A 15,427-nucleotide genomic window follows, 5' to 3' on the forward strand; every position below is an offset into this window, starting at 1 on the left:
TTATACTTTATGTACCAAGACAAATTATTCAATGCCAGGCTTTTTTTTTTTTAAGCAGGGGTTGTGGTGGGGCAGGGGGCGTTGTTTCGTGCACAGTTATTTTTTCTTTTTTATGTGTTGTATCCCTTTACTTCTACTTGCATAAAATGTAGCGTAGTTTTGAAATGTGGTATGTTGAATCTCATTGTCAATTTACAGTTGCAGTGTAATTGACATTTGTTAATCAGTTTGTGCGCTGAAGAGTATCTTTTGCCTGTGGCAGTATCCCAAGGAAACACCCTGTATTTGTATTATAGAATCTAAGGGTCTTGACGAAGAAAGACAAAGGCAACTTTTAACTTGCATACAAGATAAAGCGATTGAACTCTCCTCCTGTTCAATGCTTATAGCACTTTGTGAGGTAACTTTTGCACAATCATATTTTATAGAACCTGTTTTTGGACTTCTGAGGATAAACCTCAGTGCTGTTAGTCCATTTGAAGCTGGAAATGACTAGGAGATTTTTGTGAGTGCATGATTTTTATCCTTTGTTTCATTTTGAGGTTTTTTTTGATGCTATCTTTGGCAGTTCTCTAATTGGTAGGGTTGAGGATCCCTTCTTGGAGGGTTCAATGTATACTGGATATTACTTCATTGTTGTATAATCCTGAATATCAAACTCAATTGTAAATATTGATTTCTATGTAATTTGAAATTCTTGATCGGTTTAAATTTATTGTCAGGAAGCAGTGGAGAGGCTCTCTCTTATGAATCATCCTGATGGAAATTGTCCATTGTGCTTGCATCATTTAGTTTTGGATGATGATGAGGATAACATCTTGCCATTTATGAAGTTGATGTCTTGTTTTCATTGCTTTCATAGGTATAGTCCACTCCCATGTGTATATTTTAAAATTCCTATGCCATCTGATAAGAGGTGTACAACTTATTGATTCAATTTTTTCCTTGTTGTGTTCTATTTTCAAAATTATGGCAGTGAGTGCATTATTAGGTGGTGGCAATGGCTGCAAATGGAAAAAGTTACTGACTTTAGAAATTCAAGTCCTGCAACTATACATCCTTCGAGAGAGAGAAAAAATTCACAAGGTATGTTTAAGTCACTGCAGATTGGATGCTGGTTGCATTATTGATTGTTACATTTTTTTTTTTGTGGGATTATGAATCATTTTTGAAATTAGGAATAGCTTCCCAAGAGGGGGGGTGAATGGACTTTTAAAACTTTCTTTTAACTTCTTTTAAGAATCCTTAACTTTTTTAAACACTTAACCAATTCTTTAACTTGTTTGTTTAATTTCACCAATCACACAACAACTTAATTTCTTTAATCAACCACACAGCTTAATAAAACATTCAAACAATTAATCACAATCTCCAAACCAACACAACCACAATTTATTTATCAAATATAAGTTCACTGCAGCATTATTAGATTGATGAAATCATTCAAGATTTAGCACTCTTGGAATACAAACACTATCCAATTAATCTCAAGCTTTATACCATTCAATCACAATATATCTTTTGTTGTCAGCCCTGGATATGAAATTGTAAGCCCTGTAGTTGAATTATAATTTATACTTCGCTGATATAGATTTGCTTCTTTAACATGTTTTTCAACAACACATTCATACTCTTCCCAAATACTTAGAATTCAAATAAACTTTCTGTTAATCTATCTTTGGGTGTTTAACCAAGTAACGTACTCCCGTATGGTTTCCGCAAAGAATGGTTCAACCAACGTACTCCCTTTCGGTTTCTGCAATCCAAATCAAAATCAAACTTAAAGTTTACTTGATTTCCAAATATACGTAGTTTATATGATTTTCAAATTTAAACCATCCACGCAATTTAAATATGCACTGAAAATAAAGAATAGGGAAAGAAAGAGTGAGACGGAGATTTTTACGAGGTTCGGCTTATACCCAGCCTACGTCCTCACCCTTGGCAAATCACCAAAGGATTTACTAAACCTGTTCCGTTGACGGGTGGAACAAAACCTTTACAAGCGATACCCCACGCTCAAACACTCCTTCACTAGGCTAGAGCCCGCCTCTCCAAACGATCGTTCAGTCACTCCTTTAGGCTAGAGCCCACCTCTCTAAGCAATGTCCCCTTGCTTAGCCAACGATCCAAACAATACTTGGAACGTCAAAGAACTACAAGAAAACAAGATATAATCTGTGTACAAGTATACTCTCTCAAAGAGCAAGTTAGTACAATTTCAGCACTATATACTTGAATATAAAATATCAATATGAAATACAATGAAGCTTAAGTGTAGAATTCACCAATATCCTTCTTAGATGAGGTTTAGCAGTAGGAATTCAGAGAAGGAAGGATTAGCACTTCAGAATATCTCAGCAAAAGAGATTTGCAATGAGTGAGTAAGAGAACTTTAGAAGAACAAGAGTGCTTTCAGCTTCTCAAAACAGATTTTTCAATTCTTGGATGTATTTTGATTTGCAAAACCATGTATTTATAGGCTTTCAAACTTATTTCCATGTTGCAAAAGTTTCCTTAGAGAGTTTCCCAAGTTGTTAGAAAAATTGGAGTTCAAAACGGCTATATTTTAAAATATTAGAATTTAAAAATTTGCCCGTTGAACAGTGTTCAGATGTCTGAAGATTCGAATTCAGTCATCTGAAGTTCTTGAAACCCTTTAAAAAATAAATTGGACACAGGGTCAGATGTCTGAAGTGAGGGTTCGGACGTCTGAGGTGCCAAGTTCAGATGTCTGAAGTGCCGGGTTCAGATGTCTGAACAGCTACTGCCTTCTTTATTTTTGTCCCGAAAAATCTTCAGACGTCTGAAGTATCGAGTTTAGACGTCTAAAGTGGTTCTATGTGCTGTTCAGACAGCTGAAGTCCCTCCCGTGAACAATGTTCAGATGTCTAACAGCTGTGACCCCGCTTCAGTGTTTTGGTCATAACTTTTTCTGTATAACTCAAAATTAAGTGTTCTTGGTGTCAAAAGAAAGCTAAGAGAAAATCCTATAACTTTCATGTTGAACACATTTTAAAATAAGGCGATTTTGATAGAGAAAAATTCGCCTAAATGCGGCTGTATAAAAACTGACAGTATTTGGAAAAACTCTTTTTGGTGCTTTTCCTTCCAAAAATGATTCTCACCTTTTTAAAATAATTTTTGACCTTATAAAAATATTTTCCAAGTATGTCCAAGTATGTTAAAAGGTATCTAGGTCGAAGAAGTTAACCTAAGAGCTTCAAAATATTTCAAATGATATTTTAGACATTAAAGCACTTACATGAGACTTCTACAACATTAACATTCTAGGTTCTTGAGTTTTCATGCTTTGTCCTTGGATTGAGTCCATCTTTTCTTCAAACTTCCATATTCTTTGAGCTTTCTCACTTTGCCTTTCTTTGACTCTTTTGACTTTAATATTCCTTGGCTTTCAACATATCATTCATGTCCTCATAATCTTCAAGGTTTAATATATCATCTTTAAATCCATGCTTTGACTCATTTAAGCTTCATTTGATCCTTGTGAGCACCTTCACCTTACTTTCTCATATATGAGCCCTGAAATAACATTACTCACACGAATATGTTAAATTCTACTTGTTTGTTAGCATCAAAACAAGATAAGAAGATTTTAAGCCTTGTAATGCCAACAATTTTTTTGAAAATATTTCTGAAAATGTACTTCATAATTCTTGTCTGAGATTAATGTGGTTTAAGATATCGAGAAACTAATTCATTTGGCGCTGATAATTCTCAAATGTCATTTGTAACACACTTGATTTACCAATTTTTCCACTGCTATCGACACATTTGTATGTAGGAATAGGGTGAAATCTGGGGCAATACAATCAAATTTATCACTTGATTTCATCTTCTAATTTTCATTTTATTTCTTTCCTACCCATTCCATTATGTGAACCAAACATGAAGTTAGAGGATTAGGGTGATGTTGGTCATTTCAAAAGTTCAATTATGTTCTAAATTTGAGTATATGCTGAAAAAAATGTGTTGGCTTTCCTCTAGCATGATTTGAGAAGAATGACCCCATGGAAAAATGAGCTCTAGGATAGTTTCGGATCTAGTATTTCATTGAGCATTTCCACAGGTCTGGCCTAATGATATATGGTTAAATTACTTGTATTGTGTTTCCAGTTATTTCATAGAAAGTAGATAAAGCCTTCTAGCATCAACAACACTGAAAATCCAAGCCTTAAGTCCCACTATGTGGGGCTGGCTACATGAACATGGTTTTAAATAGCGGTTGCAATTGTTATGTAATGCTGTAATGGTTTTTCAGGTTCTCGGTACTGTTACACACCACTAGATTGGTTGGAAGAAAAATTGTAGTCGTATTGGCCATGCCATTATGAGCTGTGCTATTGTTGCATAACAGCTGCTATAGTTATGTAACCCCACACGACTGTTACAACAAAAATACATATTTTTATCTTTTAACCTTTTCTTCTCATTTTTTATTTTTTTCCCCCTTTCATAAATCATTCTTGATAAGTTATGTGACTGGGGGGGGTGGGGGTTTGGGAGATTATAATGAGGATGACAATGATACAAAATTATTTAGTTTTTTTTTTAATATTTACAAGTTGATATGAATACTATTTTGTTAAAGCAAATATTTGTTTTGATAATATTAGTTATTTAATTTTTCTTCTCTTATCTCTTTTAACTTCAACTTTCTTTCTTTTCTAGTTTTTTTTTTTCTTTCCTTTTTATTTAAAAAAGAAGAAGAAGAATCCTTTACCCCATCTTCTACCAATAACAATAACACACTCTTCCTCACTAGTGCATGCACCTTAGCATTCATACTTCGACAACTTAAAACTTTTTTGAAATGTTGTTTCTTAGTTGTCCAATATTCTAATCCAAATAGCATAGCTGGTCTTATAACTGTACTATAGAACCTTCCTTTTAATTTTAAGGGAATTCTACAATCACATATGATCACATAGCATGTCTGGAGCACTCCTCCATTTACCCAGCCTACTTTTTCTATGTATTTTGTTTTTGATAACATTAACTCTATGTATTACTGTTGGAAAGTTTCCAAATTTATCCAGTCAACTCTCCTTGATTATAGGAGAAATTTCTGTAATTATGTAAATATTATTAGGAGATATTCTAGGATATATTCTTAGGATATATTCTAAGAGATTTATTAGCAATTGTCATTCTTTCCTTTTGTTATTCTTTATTTTATTATTCTTTCCTTTTAGATTATCCTTGTAGTCTATAAGACATTCAGATTGTACCTTATTTTAAAATAAGAAGAAATACTATTTCAATTATTCTCCACTTATAGATGGTATCAGAGTTTGGTTTTCTTTTCCTTTCAACGATCATAGCCTTTAAAACCTAGGCCTTATTGCCTTAACCCTGTTTAGCCTCCATTATGTCTGAAATTTTCGAAACTTCCACCCTGGCCACACCTGAACCTGTGGTCAACACCAAAACTGAAACCAAAGTAGCCCATACCGAACCCCATTCAGTCCAAATCACAAATATCCGTCTCAATGAAGCCAACTTCTTGAGATGGTCTCAATCAGTTCGAATGTATATCCGCGGGAGAGGTAAGATTGGGTACCTTACTGGTGAAACCAAGGCCCCTGACAGAGCAGACCCATCATATGCTATATGGGATGCTAAAAATTCCATGATTATGGCTTGGCTTGTGAATGCAATGGATGAGGATATTAGTGTTAAATACATGTGCTATCCTATTGTAAAAGAACTCTAGGATAATGTTAGTAAGATGTATTCTGACCTTGGAAATTATTCATAGATTTATGAATTGCAGCAAAAAATTGGCAAGACCTAACAAGGGGAAGACAGTGTGACTAAGTATTTTAATGTCCTTAAGGGACTGTGGTAGGGCTTGGATTTATTCAATGATTATGAATGGATGAGCCCTGATGATTGCAACTACAACAAGAATATGGTGGAAAATGCAAAAATTTTAAAATTCTTGGCTGGACTCAATGTTGAGTTTGATGAGGTCATGGGGAGGATTCTTGGTAGACAACCTCTGCTTCCAATTGGAGAGGTATTTTCTGAAGTGAGACGTGAAGATTGTTGTCGAAATGTTATGCTACAGAAAAAGTGGGCTGATGGAGCAGTGGAGAAATCGTCTTTGGTTGCTGCTAATCCTATTGTTTTGACTGCTTCTAATGCCTTTGCACAACGGTCATATCCCAATCAAAAATATTGAGTATGGTGTGACTATTGTAATAAGCCACGACATACCCGAGAAACCTGCTGGAAACTACATGGAAAGCTAGCAAATTGGAAGAGCAGCAAACTTGGACCTTGAAACAACCAAGTGATTCCTAGAGCAAATGAAGCCCAGACCAATGTTCTAAGTTCAGAGCAGATGGATCAACTTCTTCAACTACTAAAATCCAATCCGATATCTGGTACTTCCATTGGTTCCTTGGCCCAAACAGGTAATATGCTGAGTGCCTATTCTAGTTCTTTAGCCTTTGCACCATGGGTTATTGATTCAGGTGCATCCGACCATATGACCAGTATATCTCAATTGTTTCAATCTTATTATCCTTGTCCGGGTAATAAAAAGGTGAGGATTGCAGATGGGAGTCTTTCATCCATTGCAGGAGTAGGTTCAATTAGATTTTTCGGGAAAATAGAATTAAACTCTGCCCTTCATGTTCCTAAAATACTTGCAATCTTCTGTTTGTTAGTAAATTATCCTGTGATTCTAACTGTCGTATCATATTCTTTGATTCTCACTGTGAATTTCAGGACCAGATTTCGGGGGCGATGATTGGCAGTGCTAGGATGATTGATGGCCTTTATTATTTTGATGATACCCTATTCAGCAATTGATTACGCCCATAGAATAATGCGGTAGTTGTAGCACAACTTTGGAGTGTCAATTCCATAGGGAGATGGAAAAAGGAACACAAATGGGCAAATAAAAATAAAAAGAATAGTAATGATTTTTAAAGAAAAAGACAACCGACTTCTTTTTAGAAAGATTTAAAACTAAGATTATTTTTATGGATGAAAAATCAAGTTTGCAAGAACCAAGGCATCAAGAATCCCTCTCACATATCAAATAATCAATCTATTTTTAATCCATTGGTTTTTTCAACTGGAGATTTCACATCCCAAATCCCCAATTGGAAAATATAGAATTATAAATCTTTGATAAATTCAAAAGTAAATTTTCTAAATATTATTCATCTCGTCAAAAACTCAAAAGCTATTAACTTTGTTTACAAAATCTAATGACGACAATTTATTCGGAGACAATATCACAGCAGAGGAGTAATGTAACAAAATTGCTAGTTTGTCTTGAACATATTCATGGATCCTTACAATTCTATGGAAAAAGTATGACTGAATCCATGAAGAGATTCAGATATATGAATATTTAGGCGCGAAATAAAACAAATAATTATTAATGAACAATAAATAGAAAATATAAAAACATTGAAGAACAACAATATGAATTAAAAACAAATTGAAATACCTTTATTAGATCAAGTTCATCCCTAGCCAAGGTTAGGGAATTTGTTCCTTATGATAAGATGAAAGAAAAATAAACTCTAAAGAGAATCTTCACAAAACCCAGCCACCACCTCAAAATAAGAGTTTTTGTTTATATAGTTGTCTCCTCAAAACGCTAAAAATGGAATAATATAAAAAGAAAAACACTAAAAAAATATCCTCTGGTTTTCGGGCTTGGATTGCGGCCCACTTTTGACCTAGTAAATGTCCGGATTAGCAAAATACAATCTCACAATGAATTGTAGATCTTTTTGTAAGCTTTCCAACGCCACTTGAATCACACCAATCCGATATCAGATGAGAGAGTTATGATTAAAATGCCGAAAAACGTCCAGGCTGTCTCATAGTGAATTTCGGACTTGGATTGCGGCCCACTTTTGACCTAGTAAAAGTCCGAGTTAGCAAAAGGCTATTTCAAGATAAATTGTAGTTCATTATGTAAAATTTTCAACCCAACTTGAATCGCCTAAAACCAACCATGAATGAGATAGTTATGATGGAAATATTGAACAGTGCGGAGACTCTTCTAAAATGGGATTATATTATATCCAATATTCTTTCCTCCAATTTAGGTGACTGATCTTCTTCGTTTATGCTAAGGGTTGACTTCCAAATCTTCTTAACTTCATTTCTATGATAAAAATCATAGAAAATTAATTAGAATTAAAAACTTTATAAAATAAAGATCAAGTCAGAAACTTACCACTAACATATTCAAATTTTCCTTATAAATTAGCAAATAAACAAGAAAAAGTAATGTTCAGAGTGCACTTTTATGCACTTATCAGCAATAAACAAGCTCAGGGCTTGAGTGGTAGTACTTGTTCAATCCCTATGCGTGATCAAATTAATGTTTTGGCATCTTAGATTAGGGCATCCTAGTTTTTCTTATTTAAAGTATTTGTTGCCTAGTTTGTTTAAAAATTTGGATTGTACTTCTCTTCATTGCGAAGTTTGTCACTTATTAAAAAGTCATCGAGTTCCTTATAATTCAAAAGGCTACTATGCATCAAGACCTTTTTATTTGCTTCATAGTGATATTTGTGGTCCCTCTAAGGTTATTACCTTATTCCAAAAAATGGTTTGTGGCTTTTTTAGATGATCATACTCGGATTTGTTGGGTATATTTGATGAATGGGAAATTTGAAGTTGAAATATTATTCAATAATTTTTATAGTATGATCGAAAATCAATTTCACACAAAAATAAGCATACTTCGTACGGATAATGGTACAGAATATTTCAACCAAGTTTTGGGAAATTTTTTGAAAGAAAGAGGGATTCAATATCAATTCACGTGTCGTGACACCCCACAACAAAATGGCGTCGCCGAAAGAAAAAATCTTCATTTACTTGAGGTTGCACGGACTATAATGTTTTCTATGCATATTCCAAAATATTTGTGGGGGGATGCTATTCTAACTGCTTGTTACCTTATTAATGGAATGCCCACCCATGTGCTGTAGTATATCACTCCTTTGGCATGCCTAAAAAAATTCTTTCTTGATAATAGGATAATTTCTAATCTGCCTCTAAAAGTATTTGGATGCGCTGTTTTTGTTCATATTCCAGCACATCTTAGATCTAAACTTGATCCTAGGGCTGAAAAATGTGTGTTTCTTGGATATGCTCCCAATAAGAGTGGGTACAAATGTTTTCACATCAGTATGGATGACATTTTTGTTGAAAATCAATCTTACTTTAACCAAACTTATCTTTAGGGGGAGAAAGAGAGTAGTGAAGATCAGTTTTGGCAAATTTCTATACCAATGCCTAATGTTTTCCTTGACATTGACAGCCCTCTACAAAACATTCAAGGAACTGAAATTTTTAATAGTGAAAATCAATGGAAATCCCAATCTGCCTGTACAAAGCATAAGGGAATCACAAACACGGGGAGAATTGCTACAGAAAATCCCTCTTCTCAGCTTCGTGTTTATACTAGCAGGTATCGTTCTAATACTAAGGATCATCCCACAATTTCAAAGTAGAATCAATCATCACCTCCAAAAACTAGTCATTTGGAAATCCCAGGTAATCCTTCTACTACACTTCTAGTTGATCAATCCACTGACCTTGATATACCTATAGCCATTAGGAAAGGAGTTAGAACCTGTACCACACACCCCATTGCCAAATATTTATCATACCATGGACTCTCTCATAATCCTAAGGCCTTTACATCCAATATTTCTCACCTATTTGTTCCAAGGATCATTCAGGAAGCTATGGATCATCCGGATTGGAAGTTAGCAGTACTTGAAGAGATGAATGCACTATGGAAAAACAGTACTTAGGAAATTTTTGATTTACCCAAGGAAAATAAAACTATAGGTTGCAAGTAGGTGTTTACAGTTGAATGCAAGGCTGATGGCAATATAGAGTGATATAAGGTGAGACTGGTTGCAAAAGGGTTTACACAAGCATACGGAATTGACTATCAAGAAACATTTGCTCCAGTGGCCAAGATAAACTCAATCCGAGTATTACTCTCCTTAGCTGTACATTCTAACTAGCCCTTACACCAGTTGGATGTGAAGAATGCTTTTTTAAATGGAGATCTAGAGGATGAAGTGTTTATGGAATTGCCACCAGGTTTTGAAGGTAACCTTGGCAGAGATAAGGTGTGTAAATTGAAAAAATCATTGTATGGGCTCAAGCAATCTCCGAGAGCTTGGTTTGAATGCTTTGGGAAGGCTGTAAAGGGTCATGGTTACAGCCAAGGTCAAGCTTATCACACCATGTCCTATATGCACTCAAGTGAAGGGAAGGTTGCTATTCTAATTGTCTATGTTGACGATATTATTTTGACAGGTAATGACAGCAAGGAACTTGAGAAATTAAAACAGATGCTTGCTAATGAATTTGAGATTAAAGACTTGGGTGACTTGAAGTATTTTCTCTGTATGGAATTTGCAAGGTCAAGAAAAGGTATTTTTGTTTCACAAAGAAAATTTGTGCTTGACTTTCTTGGAGAAGCAAGTTTACTAGGGTGTAAAGTAGCTGAGACACCTATAGAGCCGAATCCTAAACAACAACCTGCCAAGCCTGAAGAAGTAACCAATAGAGACCAGTACCAAATATTGGTTGGAAGGCTACTTTATCTCTCACATACATGTCCTGACATAGCCTTTGCTGTCAGTATGGTAAGCCAATTCATGCACTCACTAGTGCTTGACCACTTTGATGCAGTTTATAGAATCCTGAGATATTTAAAGGGAACTTCAGGAAAAGATCTATTGTTTGAAGACCATAGAAATCTACAAGTTGAGGTATACACTGATACAGATTGGGCTGGGAGTATAAGTGATAGAAGATCAACTTCTAGTTATTGTGCCTTTGTTGGTGGAAATTTGGCTACGTGGCGAAGCGAAAAACAAAATGTGGTAGCTAGGAGTTGTGCAGGGGCAGAATTTAGAGCAGTTGCTCATGGAATTTGTGAAGTGTTGTGGATTAAAAAATTATTGGAAGAATTGAAAGTCACAAATCCACTATCTTTGAGACTGTATTGCGATAACAAATCTACCATAGCCATTGCTCACAATCCAGTGCTTCTAGATAGAACAAAACATGTTGAGGTCGACAAGCATTTTATAATGGAGAAGCTGGAAAGTGGACTGATTTGTTTACCCTATATCTCTACTATTGAACAAGTAGCAGATATACTTACAAAAGGACTACCAAAGAAGCAATTTGAAAATTTGATCAGCAAGCTGGCTATGGAAGACATCTTCAAACCAGCTTGAGGGGGAGTGTTGGAAAGTTTCCAAATTTATCCAGTTAACTGTCCTTGATTATAGGAGAAATTTCTGTAATTATCTAAATATTCTTAGGAGATATTCTAGGATATATTCTTAGGAGATATTCTAGGAGATTTGTTAGCAATTGTCATTCTTTCCTTTTGTTATTCTTTCCTTTTAGATTATCCTTGTAGTCTATAATACATTCAGATTGTACCTTATTTTAAAATTATAGGAAATACTATTTCAATTTTTCTCCACTTCTAGAATTAGATCCTCTTTCAATATCTCCTTTCGCTTGCATGATAGATTCAAAGTTTGGAAATCTACTAGTGCTATTAATTTTATCAAGTTTAATCTTATCTCCAATATTCCACCTTACATGGCTGAAGTTACTTTTCGTATATTTTGTTTCATTTCTACTTATCCTAAAGCCTCTATACTCTAAAGTTGTTTTCCATAGTTCTAACTTATATTCTACTCTATGCTTACTTTCCTCAATCAAAATAATATCATCTACAAACAACGTGCACCATGGGATCTCATTTTGGATATTCTTAGCGAGTTCATCGATCATTAAAGCGAAAAGATACGAGCTCAAAGTAGAACCTTGGTGTATATTTATTATGATTGGAAATTCTCTAGACTCTCCTCATGTAGTCCTAACGCTGGTCGTTAATCTATCATATATACCCTTAATGACGTCAATATATCTAGTGTTTACTCCTTTTCTTTCTAAAACCCACCAAATAACTTTTTTTGGTACTCAATCATATGTTTTCTCTAGGTTAACAAGAACCATATGCAAGCCCCCTTTGTTTTTCCTTAAATTTTTCCATTAACCATCTTAAAATATGAGTAGCTTTTATTGTCGATCTCCCAAGCATAAAACCGAAGTGATTCTTTGATACCCTCGCTTCTAATCTTATTCTTTGTTCATTACCCTTTCCCATAATTTCATCATATGACTCATAAGTTTGATTCTACGATGGTTATTACAATTTTGAATATCACCTTTATTTTTATATATAGGTATTAACATGTTTTTCCTCCAATCCTCTGACATTTCCTTGGTTTTTATAATAGTGTTGAATAGATTTGTTAACCATATACTTCCAATATCCCTTAAACATTTCCAAACTTCAACTGGGACGCTATTTGGTCCTATAGATTTCCCACTTTTCATTTTTTTAAATCCATCTTTGCTTCATTTACTCTAATTTTGCGAATAATCTCATTTTTAGTTTTTTCCTCATTTGTCACTTCTAAGTTCAAGCTTTCAATTTGGTTTTCATTAAACAACTTATTAAAGTATCTTTGCTACCTTCTTTTATGTCCTCTTCTTTAACCAAGGCATTATCGTTCTCATCCTTTATAAATTTAACATTGCCTAAATTGCTGCTCATTCTTTCTCTAGTTCTAGCCAGTTTATGTACTTCTCTTTCCCCTTTCTTTGTGTTTAGCCTAGTGTATAAGTTATCATAAATTCCATGTTTAGCTTTACTAATGAACTTTTTTGCATATTTTCTTGCCTCTTTATACTTCAAAGGTCTTTATGTTTCTGCAAATTTGCTATGTTCTATACCAAATTCTTTTTGTCTTTACAACTTTTTGGACATCGTGATTCCACCGCCAACTTTCTCTACTGCCTGAGAAAGAGAATTGTCCTTTGAATTCACCTAAGATCTCTTTTGCTGTCTTTTTAGTAGAGCTGGCCATCCTATTCCATAAAGTGTTAGCATCTCCCTTGCCCCTTATTGTCCAATCACCCTCTTTGATTATTTTTATCCTTAAATTTTACTATATTTTCTCCATTCAAGCTCCACCACCTAGTCTCTTGTTATTTTGTTCTTTCTCTTCCATTTTCTAATGTATTTGTATCTATTACGAGAACTATATGTTGTGTGATTGAACTTTCACCTGGGATAACTTCACACTCTTTACATGATAAAAGATCCCCCCTCCTAGTTAAGAAAAAATCTAATCGAATTTTATTTTGTCCACTCTTGAAGGTTATTAAGTGTTCTTCTCTTTTCTTGAAGGTTATTAAGTGTTCTTCTCTTTTCTTAAGTAGATATTCAATGTAACCAAATCATAAGACATGACAAATCTATAATCATATCACCAAACTCATTTTTCTCTCCATATCCAAGGCCTCCATTTATTCCTTCATTGCCTTTATTGTCCCTTCCAATGTGTCCATTCAAATCAGCTCCTATGAATGTTTTTTACTTTTTTCATACCTTGGTCTCCCTTGTATAACTCTATCCATATTCTCCCAGAATTGTCTTTTAACATTTTTTGCTATTCCTACTTGGGGTGCATACACACTAATGACATTTATTATTTCTAAGCCTAGAACTATATTTTTATAATCCTATCCTTATTATTTTAAAATTATACTGCATTATTTTTTAGGCATTTATTTAAATGAATCCTACCCCGTTTTTATGTTTTCCCTTTCCAGCGTATTTAAATCCTGAATTTTTAATTTCTCTAGATTTCTCCACTACTTAGTCTCTTGAAGGCATATAGCGTTAATTTTTCTTTTGATCATTGTGTCCACTATCTCCATGCTTTTTCTTGTAAGTGCCCCTATATTTCAAGTTGCGGTTCTAATCCTAGTTTTCTGTACTTTACCCTCTTGTTTTGAATGCTCAGCCTAGTCGACCCTTGTCCATTTTTGCTACTCTTGTGCTGGTATAAGTGCAACATGTGTCTTGTAGGGGACGCCTTAGTGAATATTTGGTAAAGATTCATGCTATATAGATCTTTCAAGTTTCACCTTGGCTATCAACTACCTAACACAACCCTATTCCCTTTTTTCAGTCTTGGGACTCGCTGTGGTTAGAGATTTAATGCTACACAGGCAAAGTGCATGTATCTAATGGTTTTTGATTGAGAAAATTTTGTAAATATTTGCTAGCTTTGTATTGAAAATTATAAAAGCATGTAGGCATATACTTCTGTTTTCAAAAATTTGGGGTGGAGAAAAGATTAGTGCATGAATTGGAAATACCAAAAGTGTTGACTTGAAATCAGAATGAGTATAAGTTCTTGAAAATAGGATGTTGTTAAAGTGCATATGTTTATCTAGAAATTAGAGGTCGTGCCTTGGTGCGATGGCAAGTGCCTCTGCCTCGGTATGGGTGGTCTCGGGTTCGAGACTTGGGAGCGGCCTCTCCAAAAATGGGGGTAAGGCTTGCCGACATCCACCTCTCCTAGATCCCACTCAAAGTGGGACCCTTGTGCACTGGGTACGTCTTTTTTTATTTTTTTATCTAGAAATTATAATATTCTTGAGAATAGGATGTTTGTTTGGCAAGTTGTTTTGAATTTCAATATAATCAATGCATGTTATCCTTTTGAAAGTCAGTAAGTGGTTGATGCCGTCAATTTTCAAATTTAATGTATGAAAAGTGGGAATCCCTCAAACATAGCTTAAGTAATTTACTTGTTCCTTAAACTGCGCCTACTTCACAAATATCGAACAAACACCTTGGTGCTAGATCTAGATTCCACACACACACACACACATCAAACATCAGAGACCTAAACTTAGCACCTTTCTTATACAGACCTCCCCAGTTGAATATTAAAATGGATGCATGCCAATGAAATTGAAAAAATAAAGCATGTAAGTTTGATGTGTGTTACAAAGCAAGGGTAAAATCATGACTTGTGCCAAAATTATTTTTGAAAGATAATGTAGATTCAAATGAAAAGTTTAATGCAGAAGTTAAGCCTATAAATAAAAATCAAAAACCTAATATACTAGCCTAGAAACCCTGTCCACAAATCATCTTCTAGATCCACATATAGTGAGAGGAAATACAAGAGAGAGTTTAGATCATGAGATATTTGAGTGCAACAGGAGGAATCAAGAAGGGAAAACAGACCAAGAGGAGAAGATCTCACTAGCAGATTACAGTTGTGATGGATGGAGGCAGCATGCAGTGTAAACTGAGGACTTATCAAACACCTAACCCTTAAACGAGTTTTAAAGCTTAGGTTATAAAACATAACTTGTCGGTATAAATTTGTTATATTTTCATTGCTTTAACAAATAAAATTATAGAATTTGTTAATTTATTGTCTTATTTCATTTATTTGTATATCTTATGTGTGTTATAGATTAGTGGAGTGTATAATGAATT

General features: G+C 34.4%; 1 protein-coding gene across 3 annotated transcripts in view; it reads left to right on the plus strand.

Annotated features, from left to right (window-relative positions):
• The window catches only part of LOC131166427 (uncharacterized), a 47,841-nt gene that overhangs the window by 14,540 nt on the left and 17,874 nt on the right, over window positions 1-15,427 (plus strand). For 2 of the 3 annotated variants that reach the window (XM_058124963.1, XM_058124962.1), the window contains 3 exons: window positions 263-400; window positions 723-862; window positions 977-1,086. In XM_058124963.1, coding sequence (XP_057980946.1) covers window positions 263-400; window positions 723-862; window positions 977-1,086 — 388 coding nt within the window. The remainder of the gene's footprint in view (window positions 1-262; window positions 401-722; window positions 863-976; window positions 1,087-15,427) is intronic. The other variant, XM_058124964.1, reaches the window with a different exon arrangement.

This window comes from Malania oleifera, chromosome 10, assembly GCF_029873635.1.
Source record: "Malania oleifera isolate guangnan ecotype guangnan chromosome 10, ASM2987363v1, whole genome shotgun sequence".
In the NCBI taxonomy this organism is placed as follows: domain Eukaryota; kingdom Viridiplantae; phylum Streptophyta; class Magnoliopsida; order Santalales; family Ximeniaceae; genus Malania; species Malania oleifera.